At 40.3% G+C, this 15,812-nt stretch overlaps 1 protein-coding gene across 1 annotated transcript; it reads left to right on the top strand.

The window, feature by feature from the left end:
- Window positions 1-69: 69 nt before the first annotated feature.
- Window positions 70-12,012, top strand: LOC135474003 (germ cell nuclear acidic protein-like). Its single transcript, XM_064753980.1, has 10 exons — window positions 70-124; window positions 679-742; window positions 1,297-1,446; window positions 2,483-2,631; window positions 3,914-4,031; window positions 4,352-4,436; window positions 8,565-8,709; window positions 9,101-9,197; window positions 10,655-10,762; window positions 11,489-12,012. The coding sequence occupies exons 3-10, from the start codon at window positions 1,406-1,408 to the stop codon at window positions 11,766-11,768; spliced, it is 1,023 nt and encodes a 340-aa protein (XP_064610050.1). The 5' UTR covers window positions 70-124; window positions 679-742; window positions 1,297-1,405; the 3' UTR covers window positions 11,769-12,012.
- Window positions 12,013-15,812: the final 3,800 nt, after the last annotated feature.

Here is a 15,812-nt window from a genome sequence, read left to right as displayed (position 1 = left end):
TACCAGTATTCTCTGAATGCTTTGTTTAAACTGTTATTGTTAAACTGTTATTGTGATTTTTTCAGCTCCTCAGGACACACAGTCATATATTCGTCAGACTCAAGTGATGATGACTTGGAGTCATGTAAGTGTTGGCTGAGGAATTGTTAAGTGGTGAAGGGCTATGACTTTATTACAAAATACCAGCTTTCTGATGATAACGAGTTATTAGGGTTAGAGTTTCCTCACAAAATACTACGTGATTAAAGGTTAAGAGTTTCCTCACACAATGCTAGGTGATTAAAGGTCAGAGTTTCCTCACACAATACTAAGTAATAAAGAGTTAGTTTCATCACAAAATGGGGGCCTCCATGGCTCTGTTGGTTAGCGCGCTAGCACAGTGTAGTGACCCAGGAGCGGTTGCTGTGAGTTCAAGTCCAGCTCATACTGACTAACTCTCCTGCCGTATGTGGGAAGGTGTGCCAGCTACCAGCGCATGGTCCTGGGTTTCCGCCGGGCTCTGCCTGGTTTGCTCCCACCATAATGCTGGCCACAGTCATATAACTGAAATATTCTTGAGTGCCGTGTAAAAACCAGTCAAATAAATAAATAAATGAGTATGGGGCTACACAACAATGAGATAAATAAATAAATGTAAAATTGACGACATATTACATGTACATACATATTTGTTTACAGTTTTGAGCAAAGTTAAAACTCCCCTTCGTGAAAGAATACAAGTTAACAACAATGCCCAGGTTAGGTGAGTTCAGTTGTTCTTCTGTCATCTTTCCTCCATATCAGACCATATGAAAATTCCAAACGTATCAAACTACCCTAGTTCCTAAACCCTTTTGCATATGAAGGAGCAACTTTCAGTGTGATTTATGCATGTTTTTAATTTGATTTAGGAGGCAAAACTACATTGGTTGAAGTGGGAAGTTTCTGGGCTTCACAAAAAGTATAATGTTATTAGTCAACACAGTATAATGTCTTCCGAAATATGCTTGAATAAACACCTTGGAAATATGCGAAAAGGTTGAAGAATTACGGTATTCAAATTTAGTGCACACGATACTGGCAAGAGCTGTGTTTGGCTTGGTTCATTTTACACATAACTTCACCGCTATGGGGAAAGTGAATTTATTCTTCAGAAAAACAAGTAGTGAGAGATCACCTGGAGTTTTATACCTTGAGCCAAACTTTGATGTCATTTACAAGTTTCAGTTGAGGTTATACAGCGGATGTTGTATAAGTGAAATATTTAGGTACGGCATAATACAGCATGCAAATAAATGAATAAATTAATGTCCACAGTTTGGATGATTTTGTGGTGGATGATGATGATGATGATATCCTGAGCAATGAAGATGACGAGGAGGAAGAAGGAAACAGCGGATTCTTCCATGTGAATGTGGACAGGAAAATGGACGCACCAAAACACAGCCGCAGAAAAATGCACAACAGGTTTACTTACAAAAACATTTTTTTTTTTTTTGTTTTTCACCACAGTAAGGGATGAATTAACATAATTTGGATTCTGAATTTAACCTTTTTCAGGGTTATTGAAAAACTTTAAGCTAAGGTTAGAGGAAGAGTCATTGCACGCAGAAAAAGATTCTTGTCTTTCAAACACTGCGACACATGAGGTGTAAAATTTTGAGATTCCTCTGCCTCCACCATTCTCTGAGCTTTGATGCCAAAAAACTGTTAACAGTGTGATATATAGAACGTTAAACTTGCAAAATTGGTTGGAAAATCCTTGAAATTTAGACTATTATGCAGAACCAACCTTTGATACTGTGCATGGTATGGTGACATTCTCTCGGATTGGGGATATTTGCTTTCGAACATTTCTGAAATTGCTTAGTGCACGTCTTTGTATAAGTGAGGGTTTAATTAAGGTCGTGTTACATTGCTCTGAGCATGCAAAATGGTAAGTTTGAATTTTGGGCCTGGAAGTCTTTAAAAAGCCTGAAATTTTTAAATCTTTCATGAACCTTGGTGAAACTGTACATTAGATCTGCATGGCATTATCCAAAAGCTTCCGTACATCCTAATTTTTATTTACTACCCATGAGTATTGATTTATAATTTCTTTACTGTCTCGAGGGGTCCATGTTACTGCAAGGCTTCAGTTGTTATATTCGCTTAGGGAGCAGTAGATCCAGGGTCAGTCTTGGGTTGAGTCAAACCCAAGACTTTAAACGAGGAAGTTGCAGCTTCCTCGCTTGGCGTTCAGCATGAAGGGGCATCAGTATAATGGCTCGGGCGGGGCATCTTACTTGCGTCTCAGTGAAGCAGCACTAGATAAAAGAGTGGTGGAAATCCGTCCAGCAACAAGGAGGCACATTACATGCACTCTGCTGATTCCTTCGTCGTCACATGACTGAAAAATTGTTAAGCACGACGTTAAGCACTCACTGACTCACTCTTTACTGTCTCTGAAAAGAAAATGCCATTAATGCTGTTGAAACTATATTCATACCATTTCGTGTTTCAGCTCGGCTGTTCGCTCATATCGCCATGTTATTGAGATAGACAGTGACAGTGATGAAGAAAATTTTGCCCTACCAAAGCCAAAGAACAAGGCCAAGCCAGCATCCAAAGAGACTTTTAAAACCCCAAAACCTTTACTCCCAAAACACAAAGGTACAGCATATAGTGGAGGAGTAAGCTCTGTGTTAAATGGTTTTGTCATTTTTTTTTTTTAATTTTTATTTTTTACTGAGAATGCTCTCATGTTGTCTTTATTTTTGTTCATTGAGGATACACCAGTCGTGGCGGAATTTGTGAAAGGCGCTTATCTTTCCATCTCTAGGACGCGTGAGATGGGGGTTCAATCCCAGCCTTGGACAGAGAATTTGTAGATCCCCTGGCTTTCATTGTTTGTGGGGTCTTGGTAGCAACACGTGGTAGATAATGCTTGATCGTGTGGCCATTGGCATCTTACATTCGCTCAAGATCACTTGTCTCTCCAGTAGTATGGCGTGAATATTGTCTGTCACACACGTGAAAGTTTGTTGCAATTTGCCAAGGGTCGTTTTCCTCTGCAGTGATGTTATCTCTGCCCATAGCACTGTCTGCCTGCCATCATAAAGGTGAAAACTTTCAGTTGGGTGTAAAACAAGAATCAAATAGATACACAAATAATTCGGAATCCAGTTAAAGGAGAAAAAACTTTAAAAAATAAGACTATAGGTTGAAAAGAGCACATTTTTTTCTATCTGGTGGTGCCTGCTGCATAATTTTGCCATATTTCCTTGCCATACACGTAAGGCCTGAAAACGGCAAAGCTGGGATAAATCGCTGAGTCCATGGCGTCCTCCATCTTTAACAGCCTGTAATTTATGCTGGGGCTGTGTTGCCTCTCAGCCAATGAGGGTCATTAAAACTGCCGACTTGTTGGTGTAAATTCGGAACCTATGTCCAACATTTCGGTTTCCCGTTCGTCAAGCGGAAAACGGACTGTGCTGTTGGCTACCTTCTGAAACGAAGAGTTCTCCGGGAAATGTAAGAATTGCACTTTGGCTGTTTCCGACAGCTATTCTCCTTCAAACACAGAAGATTTCAGGACTAGTTTTTAGGCAAAATGGAGTCGCCCACAGCGGATTTTGGCGCTGACTATTTATAATTTATCAGCTTGAGGTAGATGTTAGAATTTTTTTTATGGCATGCACCTGCGAGGAAATACATACTCTTTTCAGTGGTATTTGTTTGATATTTAAATTTTCTTCTCCTTTAAGATACACTCACTACAACTTGGTGTTAAGTCATCGGTAGGCCTGGGAGTATCATCCGAGTAAGGTTTAGGTGTCAATGTGCATTTAGATTTTGACTGCTGTCGTGTATTTAACCGTTTAACTTTGAAATATGAAATCATTTATCCGGTAATAAAGCAAATCTTTCATTCTTCTCATTGTTGTGTTTTCAGACACCAAACCTTTGTCTTCTGTTACACCCCGGATGTCTGATCATGTGACCATGATGTCCTTCCTGAAATCTCTTTCACCAACTGTCCCGGACTACAAAAAGGACTTGGAGGCAGGGCGGTAAGGCTCAGTAGCCTATTCTTCTGAACCTCCATATTTATTTCCATCAGTCATGTATTAAACTGCACTTATTAAAATGACAGTGATACTGATTATATATGAATGGTATCAGCATCATTTTGTAAATTTAATGATAATATGATTTAATTAACTGGTATATGGGCAAAGTGTACTTTGAATTATTTTGTCAGTATTGAGGCTATTCAGATGATAGTATATATTACAGTTGTATATATCAACATATACTTTGTGATCATCATCAGCTTTCTCAACTGTGAAACATATGTGCACAGCTTAAATAAACAGTTTTTATTTTCCAGGTACGTTCGCCAGTTTAGCAAACTGAGGGAAGAGTTGACTCAGAAACTTTTTGTCCTGTATAACAACACTGTGTTTGATAACAAGGTAGCTGGTTGTAGCTCTTTTCTACATTCATATTTGTTCTGTATATGTATATATATATATATTTTTTATTTTTTTGTAAAATTTTTTGTCAATTACACTTTACAATGACTTATGGCACATGTCTGACAAGAAGGACTTTAGCTGTCTCCATCAGTGCAAGGGCTGCTCTTGACCCAGTTGGTTGACAATAGGCTAATGAAGGTGCTCTCTTGAATCGAGCTATCAGTATTCAGGTTCCTCATATACCTGCCAGTGGTTTTCTGTGCAAAAGCTTGTGGTATCCTCTACCTCGTCTGCTCCATCCTCTATTTGGTCTCCATCCTCTACTTGATCTCCTCCATCCTCTGCTTGTTCTCCTCCATCCTCTACTTGATCTCCTCCATCCTCTACTTGGTCTCCTCCATCCTCTACTTGGTCTCCTCCATCCTCTAATTGGTCTCCTCCATCCACTACTTGGTCTCCTCCATCCTCTAATTGGTCTCCTCCATCCACTACTTGGTCACCTCCATCCTCTACTTGATCTCCTCCATCCTCTACTTGGTCTCCTTCATCTCTACTTGGTTTCCTCCATCCTCTACTTGATCTCCTCCATCCTCTACTTGATCTCCTCCATCCTCTACTTGGTCTCCTCCATCCTCTACTTGGTCTCCTCCATCCACTACTTTGTCTCCTCCATCCTCTACTTTGTCTCCTCCATCCTCTACTTGGTCTCCTCCATCCTCTACTTGGTCTCCTCCATCCTCTACTTGGTCTCCTCCATCCTCTACTTGGTCTCCTCCATCTCTACTTGGTCTCCTCCATCCTCTACTTGGTCTCCTCCATCTCTACTTGGTTTCCTCCATCCTCTACTTGATCTCCTCCATCCTCTACTTGATCTCCTCCATCCTCTACTTGGTCTCCTCCATCCTCTACTTGGTCTCCTCCATCCACTACTTTGTCTCCTCCATCCTCTACTTTGTCTCCTCCATCCTCTACTTGGTCTCCTCCATCCTCTACTTGGTCTCCTCCATCCTCTACTTGATCTCCTCCATCCACTACTTGGTCTCCTCCATCCTCTACTTGGTCTCCTCCATCCTCTACTTCGTCTCCTCCATCCTCTAATTGGTCTCCTCCATCCACTACTTGATCTCCTCCATCCTCTAATTGGTCTCCTCCATCCACTACTTGGTCACCTCCATCCTCTGCTTGGTTTCCTCCATCCTCTAATTGGTCTCCTCCATCCTCTACTTGGTCTCCTCCATCCTCTACTTGATCTCCTCCATCCTCTACTTGATCTCCTCCATCCTCTACTTGGTTTCCTCCATCCTCTACTTCGTCTCCTCCATCCTCTACTTGGTTTCCTCCATCCTCTACTTCGTCTCCTCCATCCTCTACTTGGTTTCCTTCATCCTCTACTTGGTCTCCTCCATCCAATCCATGATAATCCTGACCCACATCATATAATTGAGAAACCTGAGAACTCCTATTCTGATATTGAAATAAATGAACTCAGCGAAAGGAAAAGAAAAATTGATCAATAGAACTCACAAATGTAAAGTTCATGACAGAGGCCCTAATTTCCCAACCTTAAGTTTATCAAAATGTTTTCACTTTTGGGAAAAATTTGCATGAATGGGGCTGGTGAACTTAATGGATTTACACGAAGTATAATGTTATGTTCAAGGATAGAATAATGATCCAGAACCTTGATTTGTAAGCTTATGCAAGTGCTGTATCCTCGGAAAAAGGGTTTTCAAGGTAACAGATGAATTCTTTTATGCATGGCCTTGACCTTTCGGCATCACACTGCATATTCTGTCATGCGGTCAGGGCACAGATGATGTGTAAAGACCTAAAAAGTAGTTCGTCTCAGGCCGTATATACTATCGACTCACTCCATCAGTGTCGTTTTCTATCATGCGTTGAGTGAGTGCACAAGGCCTTGTTTAACATAATGTCCATATGAACAGTGATGCCATTAATGAGCGGGAGGAAACATGCACGGGTCAGTGCAGTGAACTGGCAGATATGTTCGGGTCGGACTCGGAGGACTGTGACACTGGGCCTCATTTGGAAGGCTTCAGCAAAGATGGAGTCTCAATAATTGCTCTTTTGGAATCCGCTAAAAAGTAAACAAGTTGTACCGAAGACATCGATCCTGAAGCCACTAAGGCTAAAAGCGATACCTCTACAACAAAGGCCGCTAAAAAGCTGCGGGGAATACCATTTCCATGTGCGAGAATCTGGCTAAAAAACCACGTGGCAAAGTTAAGACAAGCGTGGTAGCCTTGGGTGATGATGACTTGCTTGCACTGCGTGGGAAGTTAGGGATTGCTGAACTCATGTTGAAGTTCAAGAAAATTGTTGCTCAGTTCGCCGACGACGGCGAATTTGATATTAATTCCAGTGAAGTGGTGGCATAGCACATGTGCCAAAGATGGTGTTGAAAACAGTGAGGCACTCCTGATGTCTTCATATCATCTCAGGTGATCAGGCCCTTCCTAAGCTGGTCAACTTCAAAAATAAGGCATGTTCTCAACAAACTGATATAACTGAGTACACAAAACATTCTGACATACCTCAAGATTGTGAGAGTTTACTGCCTCCATGCCTCAATGCTGAAATTTGGAGTTCACTTCACAAATGATTTTAATGCTAATAAAAATCCAAGGCCTTCTCGAACTTGCCATTTCACCAGTGGCTAGAATGGCAAGAAATTTAACTTTGCCCTTGAGGAAAAATTTAGACAACAAAGTCGAGCTTGCAATCATAGTGGTTTCATTTTGGCCAACACAATGTTAGTTACCACAGTTTCTTCAGGCTCTGGCCGACTTCCCTGTGAAACACCCCAGAGGACCACACTGCCTCATTTTACCTGGGAATCAGATACATCCCATGGGCAGACAACTCCAGCTAGTGGCTTGTTCCATACCTGGTCTTCCTTGCGTTCTTCAGGCATTTCAGGCACTGTATTGCTAAGTCTTGGCGGGAGTCAACGAGTCGCATGGAGATGATGGTGTGTTTGGTGGGTACGCAAGGGGTGTGCATTCCCTTCAGCCGAATCAGTCAGACATTTTGAACTGTGTATCATAATTAACAGTCGGAGGCTCATCGTTCAGCCTAGTTAACATGCACAGGTCAGTGGTGATACAGACTCTTCAGGGCATGGCGTGTCGGATGACTTAGTTCGCAGATTCATGAAAGGTTTCTATGAACGTAGAATACCAAAACCAAGATAGACACATACATGGGATGTGTCCATGCTTTTGGTTTATCGTGTTCCTTTAGAAGAACTATCTCTTAAGATTTTGACAGTTATGTTGGTTGCATTATTGGCACTGGTAACAGTATTGAATATTTTCTAATATGAGCCGTATTGATTCAGTGTTCAGTGTATACCAGGTTTTGAAAACTATAAAGAAAAATAATCTTCCAAAGCCTGTAGAATTATGGAAATACTCAGATTCGCAACTTTGTGTTGTGAGAACTCTGTTAGAATGTTTACGGAGAACAAGAGTGAGGAGGACTTCTGACAACTTACTAATTTCAAACAAAATTTTTCAACCAGTTACCACTTCAACATTACCTCAGTGGCTTGTGGTTGCTTTGTCACAGTCACAGGACATTTCAGAGGCCATTCTTTTCATAGTGCTTTCAACTTCTGCAGCTTGTAGAAGAGGATCGTCTGTAAGTGCTATCGTCTTGTTGTCAGTTCATTCAGTGTGACCCGAAAGGCCAAGGCCATGCGAACATATACATTGAGGGGTCACTCCCACCCATACATCGTTGTAAAATTCTTTACGCTTGGGTTACCTTCCGTGGTTTTACTGCCAACAGACAGGCTCTGACCACCAAAAGGCCTTGTTACACTCAAAGAATCCCTCTCATCCTGCACAGCTCTCCAAGATGCCGGGATGAGAGGAGAAATTTTGTAACATTTATTTTAACTAAACCAAAGCAGATTTTCAGGGTTTTATAGAGAAGTCATTTATGGCACTAGAAGTTTCTGGGGCAAAGAAATTTCCAAATCATGTCATTGTTCCATGGAATAAAAATAATTCAGTCTTTTCAGGCCTTTTCCCTGTGTACATATTTGTGGCTTTTTTCTTAGTTTTAATCATAGACCTACTGGTTTTGTTGTTTTTGCAGTTGCCCAAAGATCTGCCCATCAAATGGAATGCACGTTTGCTGAAGACTGCAGGATACTGCCGGTATAAGCGTCACCGTAATTCCAGTGCCACAGTATGGCAGTCCGTGGAGATAGAACTATCTACTAAAGTCTGCGACTCTGCTGGTAGGACCATGCCTAGTAAACTTTCAAACTGTACTTATTCCTTGTTCCTAATGTAAAATTTAATAAAAAATCTATTCAAACAGTACACGCACATTTTAGAAATGAACCCCATGACCAAGAAGAAATCTATTCTCAACAACACCATGCTCGTCGCAGAGTATCAAATAAGAATGAAAGTTTGACATTCTGAAACAGTTTTGAAATGGTTTTGAAGTTTTATAATCAACTTCATCTCTTTTTTTATAAATATTGTACATACACAATCTGATTAATAAATAAGAATGAAATTTTCTAGACATTCTGAAACGGATTAGAAGTTTTATGATCAACATTATCTCTTTATTTATAAATATTGTATGCATAGAAGCTTGTTTCGTTGTTTTTCCCCCAGAGCGTGTCAGGGACACCCTTATACATGAGCTGTGTCATGCTGCAGTCTGGATTATCAATGGTACAAGGGACGGACATGGACCCTACTGGAAATACTGGTAAACATCATCATCATCATCAGATCTGATACATCATTGTCGTCAATACCTGTATTCAAAGTGGGCTCATATCAGCTCATTTATAGTATTCATTCATTTATTTATCATTGTCGTCAATACCTGTATTCAAAGTGGGCTCATATCAGCTCATTTATAGTATTCATTCATTTATTTATCATTGTCGTCAATACCTGTATTCAAAGTGGGCTCATTTTAGCTTATTTCAAGTATTCATTCATTTATTTATCATTGTCGTCAATACCTGTATTCAAAGTGGGCTCATTTTAGCTTATTTCAAGTATTCATTCATTTATTTATCATTGTCGTCAATACCTGTATTCAAAGTGGGCTCATATCAGCTCATTTCTAGTATTCATTCATTTATTTATCATTGTCGTCAATACCTGTATTCAAAGTGGGCTCATACCAGCTCATTTCTAGTATTCATTCATTTATTTATCATTGTCGTCAATACCTGTATTCAAAGTGGGCTCATACCAGCTCATTTCTAGTATTCATTCATTTATTTATCATTGTTGTCAATACCTGTATTCAAAATGGGCTCATATCAGCTCATTTACAGTATTCGTTTATTGATTGATTTGATAAGTGTTCAGTCCTTGCTGAGGATTTTGCTTTATGTGACAATGGACAGGTTTATGGCTGGAAGATACAGGATTGACCAGAGTAAACCACTGCCCTTTATCTCACAGTCACAGCTGAATATGTCAGAGCTAAATTCAGGCTAATGAATTATACATTGTGTACTAAGATAAGAGGTCCATTCCCCAAAAAGTTGTTAGAGGATGCCAAGCTCTTCATGTTTGTTTCTTTGTCAAGGCCCAGCAATATAAATATGCTGACATTAAAACTTAGACATAGGTAGACTTCATGCATGTTTCTGCATGTTGTTATAATGAATATGACCGCTTTGGTGGCCTAGTGGTTAGAGTGTCCGCCTTGAAGTCAGGAGACCTGGGATCAAACCAGGGTCGGGTCTTACCAAAGGCTTTAAAAATGGTACTTGCTGCTGCCTTGCTTGTCACTCAGTACTGAGAGGTTAGAGCAAGGAAAGTTGGTTATTTGGCTCGGTGTCAGTATAATGTGACTGGGTTGGGTGTCATGTCTGGTGTCATCGGCATGATACTTCAGTGGCAGTAGCACTATGTATATCTATGTACACACACTTAATGACTCCTCGTCGTCATATGACTTAATATGCCAGTGTGCCACAGCAAAATATATGTGGTTCTTATCTGATGCCTGGGAGCTATGTTCCACAATCAATCCAGAAGAATAGAACGACCATTATGAAATGCGTAATTGGCCTGTTCGGGGACTATTGCTTTCAATTTCTTCCTGAACAGATGAGAATTATTTGAATTTATGCATATAACTGATGATGATTGCAATCCTTCACAAAGCAGCCTCTGTGCATTTCTGTTCTATGTCCACAGGGCCAGGAAATCCAACTTTGTCCATCCCGAGTTACCTGTGATTAACAGGTGCCATAATTACAGCATTACCACCAAATACACTTACAAGTGTGTACAGTGTGGTTATGAGTAAGTGTACTTATCTTGACCTCCTACAGGTATAACATAACATATGGTATGTACCCCTCTCCTAAGCTGGGCTGGATTGTTCCAAATTGTATTAGCTGAAACCGATATTAGGTCATGTTATGTATATTAATAATTTTAACAAAACCTAGTAACCAGTGCAGCTCTGCCCAGACCAAATGGAGCAGCAGTAGATTTAGTTTGTATGTAATATACTATTACAGTTATTTTTGTCGTAAGTACAAAACTGTAGACTTAAAGTTAAATCTGGTATTATTACTGTCTTGAGACATTTTTGAACCACTGATCCCACAGACTCCTATATATATATATAGATATATATATGTGTTAAATCATTTGCTTTCGCTATAGTGATGTTATTTTGAATTGCAGAAATTGAATTTTTTAATAATTTAATTCTTCTTGAAATGCCTGGTTCCAGGTTTAATTCCAGTGTCTGGTATACACACCACTTTCTCCCCAGCCTAACAAGTGTCATTCAGGGGCACTTTCACTAAACTTTATAAGTCATATTTCTCGTAAATGACGTTGGATGTAGGTTATAGCGTCATTTCTGAGAAAAAGTTTTATGAAAGTGGCTCCAGAATTCAGTATTGCAACAGTGTACAGTTTCTTCTGAAAACTAATGTGTTATCTCCAAATAATATAACATTATGAAAATCAGGAAACGCTGCAAACTATTAGTTCTACTTTTGTTTTCATCTGCAGAATTGGGCGCCATTCAAAGTCACTTGACACAGTGAAGAAAGTTTGTGGTTTATGTCGTGGCAGATTTGAACTCCTTGTATCTGGAAAATCTAGCACGTCCTCCTCTAAGGAAGCCAGTGGAGGCACACCGTACACCCCAAGGGCACCCAGCAAGTTTGCTTTGTTCGTCAAGGAGAATTATAAAACCATCAAACAAAGCAACAGTGACTTTAAACACAGCGATGTGATGAAGGCATTGAGCAAACAGTTTGCTGAAAAAAACAGAATCAAAGATGACTAATTTTTTTTAAACGTTTATCCAATACTTTTCTTAGTGTCAGTTTAGTTATGTAGTTCAAGACATACATTCACATCATATGCTCAGGATAATGTATATGTTTTTTTTTTATTTGAATTTTTCATTGTGTTTCTCATCAAATAGTATTACATTTATTCATTAAAAGAATTAGGTATTGTAGATCATTGAAATGATTTCTGTAATGTATATAAATAACAGCACCATAAATTTATTCTTAAACCAGCAACAATGGCAAAAAATTGTATTTTGACAAATATTTAATGGTTGTAATTTATTTCTAGATGTATTAACAACAAGAATGGTATATCAGACTGAGCATCTTTATGTTCAGGTCTACCAGCAACCTGCAGATGGTCGTGGGTTTCCCCTGGGCTCTGCCTGGTTTCCTCCCACCATAATCCTGGCCGCCGCCCTATAAGTGAAATATTCTTGAGTACGGCTTAAAACACCAATCAGATAAATAAATCAAATGAATAACCTTCATGTTCAGAAAGAGCACCTGTTGAGCAACTTCTCTTAAGTCATGTCAGAAAAACAGATGTTGGTTTAACAGCTGAAGATTTTTATTAAAAAAATTGTATCACTCAAAGTTAAAATCTCTGTTTTCTCTTATACATGCGCATGAATGTTATTATGTGTGGTTAATCAATTTCCCGATTCAGTAATGCGTCAGGCAAAGAATTTAGTCTCTCTCATTCTGTGCTGGTGTTCTTCTGAAGTGGTTAAGCTCAAGGCAACAGAAGAACACAGGGATTTACACAGTCCACCCAGTGTAACAGAACCCAGTGGACAGCCCGTCCAATGTGACAAAACCCAATGAACACCCCACCCAGTGTCGCAGAACACAATGAACAGCACATCCAGTGTCACAGAACAGCCCACCCAATATGACAGAACCTAATGGGCAGCACACCTAGTGTAACATAACATAATGTACAGCCAACCCAGTGGGCAGTCCACCCACTATAACGGAATCCAGTGGACAGCACATCCAGTGTGATAGAATCCAATGGGCTGCCCTTCCTGTTTCACAGGACCCAATGGTCAGCACACCCAGTGTCACGGAACGCAGTGGACATCTCACTCAGCGTGGCAAAACCCAGTGGACAGAATCCATTGGATAGCCCACCCAGGTACTGAACCCAATAGATAGCCCACCAAGTGTAACAGACCCAATGGACAGCCCACCCAGTATGACAGAACCTAATGGACAGCACAACCAGTGTAACAACATAATGTACAGCCAACCCAGTGGGCAGTCCACCCACTATAATGAAATCCAGTGGACAGCACATCCAGTGTCATAGAACCCAATGGACATCTCACTCTGTATGGCAAAACCCAGTGGACATCCCACCCAGTGGAACAGAACCTAATGGACAGAGCACCCAGTGTGACGAAACTTGATGGACAGCCCACCCAGTGTGACAAACCCAATGGACAACCCACCCAGTGTGACAGAAAAAAATTTCAGGAAGATCTGCTAAGCATCAGTAGTTTACTTTGGCCACTCATGTTTGCACCATCCACAGATTTGTGTATCTTCCCGCTCTCATGGTTTCTGGGGCCTTCATTGGTCCAGTTGTTAAAAACCATTTGTCTTCTATCAATGTGGTGCGCACGTCTGTATGTCACACGTTTTCAAGCCTGTCAGTATGTCACATGTTTTAAAGTCTTTCAGTAACTTGCCATAGGTGGGCCCATTGCCCGTGTGCTCCAGATTCCTCCACCCATGAAAATGACAAAGACATGAGCGAACAATTCTTCAGTATGGCATTATTATAAAGCAACAATCAATTGAATCCGTGGCCGAGGGGGTTAGAATGCCAGCGCAGTGCAATGACCCAGAAGCCTCTCACCAATGCGGTTGCTGTGAGGTCAAGAGCTGGTTTCCTGGGAAGGTCTTGCAGCAACCTCTAGACGGTCGTGGGTTTCCCCTGGGCTCTGCCAAATTTCCTCCCACCACAATGCTGGCTGCTGTCGTATAATTGAAATATTCTTGAGTAGGGCATAAAACACCATTCAAATAAATAAAGAAATCAACTGAAGTCAATGCTCAAACTTAACACTGGTCTGCTGGTCTAGCACGTGTAGTAAAGTTTAACAAGGACAAGTTTTGTCTGACTGGCCTGTGGTATATCAATATTTATTCCAGTCACAGTACCTAAATTCACAAACCAAAAAATCATCTAAATCTCATGGGGATTATAGTACGGACTATACATTTTGATGATAAATCAAAAAACAGATGGATCATGTTTTTGTTTACGGACCAGATGATATCGATGAGGGCCAACCGATTGTGAAGGACAACTGGTCCAAGTGGTCAGTGACATTTTGTACATGTAGTAAAGTTTGACCTTTGCCAACACTGACAGAAGACAACAAAGTTCTGGTTTAATGTCCAGAATACTGTTAATCTACATGGCTGATGTCTTCAGCATGATATTACAGTGATGCAGCACTTCTGATAAGGGGCACTGAATCTACCTGTATCTGCTGTCACATCACTGAAATAATCTTGATGGCAAGATTCCAAACATTAACAGGGCCCTTGAAACCCCTCTGGTTAACATGCTAGTGCAGCACAATGACCCAGGAACCTCTCACCAATGTGAGTTCATGTTCATGGCTTCGTCAGTGTTCATGCACGGGAAAATCTTTCAGCTACATAGGGGATGGTCATGGGTTTCCCACAGGTTGGTTTTCTCCCACCTCGATGCTGGACGCCACTGTTTAAGTGAAATATTCTTGAGTACAGCGTTAAACTCAAATCAAATAAATATATCCAAACATTAACAAGCATTTTAGGTGCCTCCATGGCTCAGTTGGTTAGCGCGCTAAGCGCAGCGTAATGACCCAGGAGTCTCTCACCAATGCGGTCGCTGTGAGTTCATGTCCAGCTCATGCTGGCTTCCTCTCCGGCCGTACGTGGGAAGGTCTGCCAGCAACCTGCAGATGGTCGTGGGTTTCCCCCGGGCTGTGCCCGGTTTCCACCCACCATAATGCTGGCCGTCGTCGTATAAGTGAAATATTCTTGAGTACAGCATTAAACTCCAATCAAATAAATATATCCAAACATTAACAAGCATTTTAGGCGTCACACTTTTAGCTATGCAAGCCCAAGTCCTACACAGAACCGAAACAGACATAATTTCGTTGAATAGGGACAAACTTAATCTTGAACTTGGTCTGTATCTTTTCATGGTGAAACCAAGTTTCAATTCAATATGATGAATTGTTCTGAACAAAAGGTCCGTAAAACTCCAGGACAGAAAATGGTAATAATTTTGTAGAAACGAGACAAACCATCCTGAAACTTGATTTTGACCCACAAGTCACCGTGGTGAAGTTTCATTTTAATACAATGGACATTTCTGAGTAAAATTCTGGTGCAACTGATTCCGGACGGACTAACAGATGAGCTGTAAACCTAATCCCTTTTGGTACCAGACTAATAATATCGATCACATATGTCAGACTTGGATGTCATGAACTACAACTGTCATTACATGCACATAATTATCTAATCAGCTAAATACCCAGATTTTAACTTTATAAAATCCTTACAAGGAAATGACGACTAAGGAAATATGCATGTGTAACATCAAAACTAAACAATGTGTTTGATGCATGTAGAAAAATCAGGGCTTTCTAGTGAACAAATCGGTAATAAAGTCACATCATTATTCTCCTTTAAGTGACAAATCCATAAGTATGAAATAGCAGGTGATGTCTTATTTCAAGGCCAGTCACACTACCCAACTTTCAATCTTCTATAGAATAGATCAGCGTTTCGGATTTCAGTATTTTGGCGACACCAATTTGACTTTCCCACAGGATTTGAGTATCTGCCCAATCAAGTCTTACACTGGCTGCAACCACAAGTGTGTAACTATTCTGACATATTTTTTTATTATTCTGTAATTCATATATAGTTGCATGTATTTGGGATTGTCAACACCATCCTTTAACCTATTAAATGATTAACATTTCTAATACCAGTATTGTTGTGAAACTATAAGG

The sequence above is a fragment of the Liolophura sinensis genome, chromosome 8 (assembly GCF_032854445.1).
Source record: "Liolophura sinensis isolate JHLJ2023 chromosome 8, CUHK_Ljap_v2, whole genome shotgun sequence".
NCBI lineage: Eukaryota > Metazoa > Mollusca > Polyplacophora > Chitonida > Chitonidae > Liolophura > Liolophura sinensis.
Note: the sequence above shows the minus strand (reverse complement) of the source record. Positions and strands in the feature narration are given on the sequence as shown.

Bases quoted from the DNA above. Each gene is read 5' to 3' on its own strand.
- LOC135474003 (XM_064753980.1), top strand. From the start codon at position 1,406: ATGGACGCACCAAAACACAGCCGCAGAAAAATGCACAACAG. The intron at 2,632-3,913 runs GTACAGCATATA...TTGTGTTTTCAG, and splicing joins TTTACTCCCAAAACACAAAG to ACACCAAACCTTTGTCTTCT. The intron at 8,710-9,100 runs GTAGGACCATGC...TTTTTCCCCCAG, and splicing joins TAAAGTCTGCGACTCTGCTG to AGCGTGTCAGGGACACCCTT.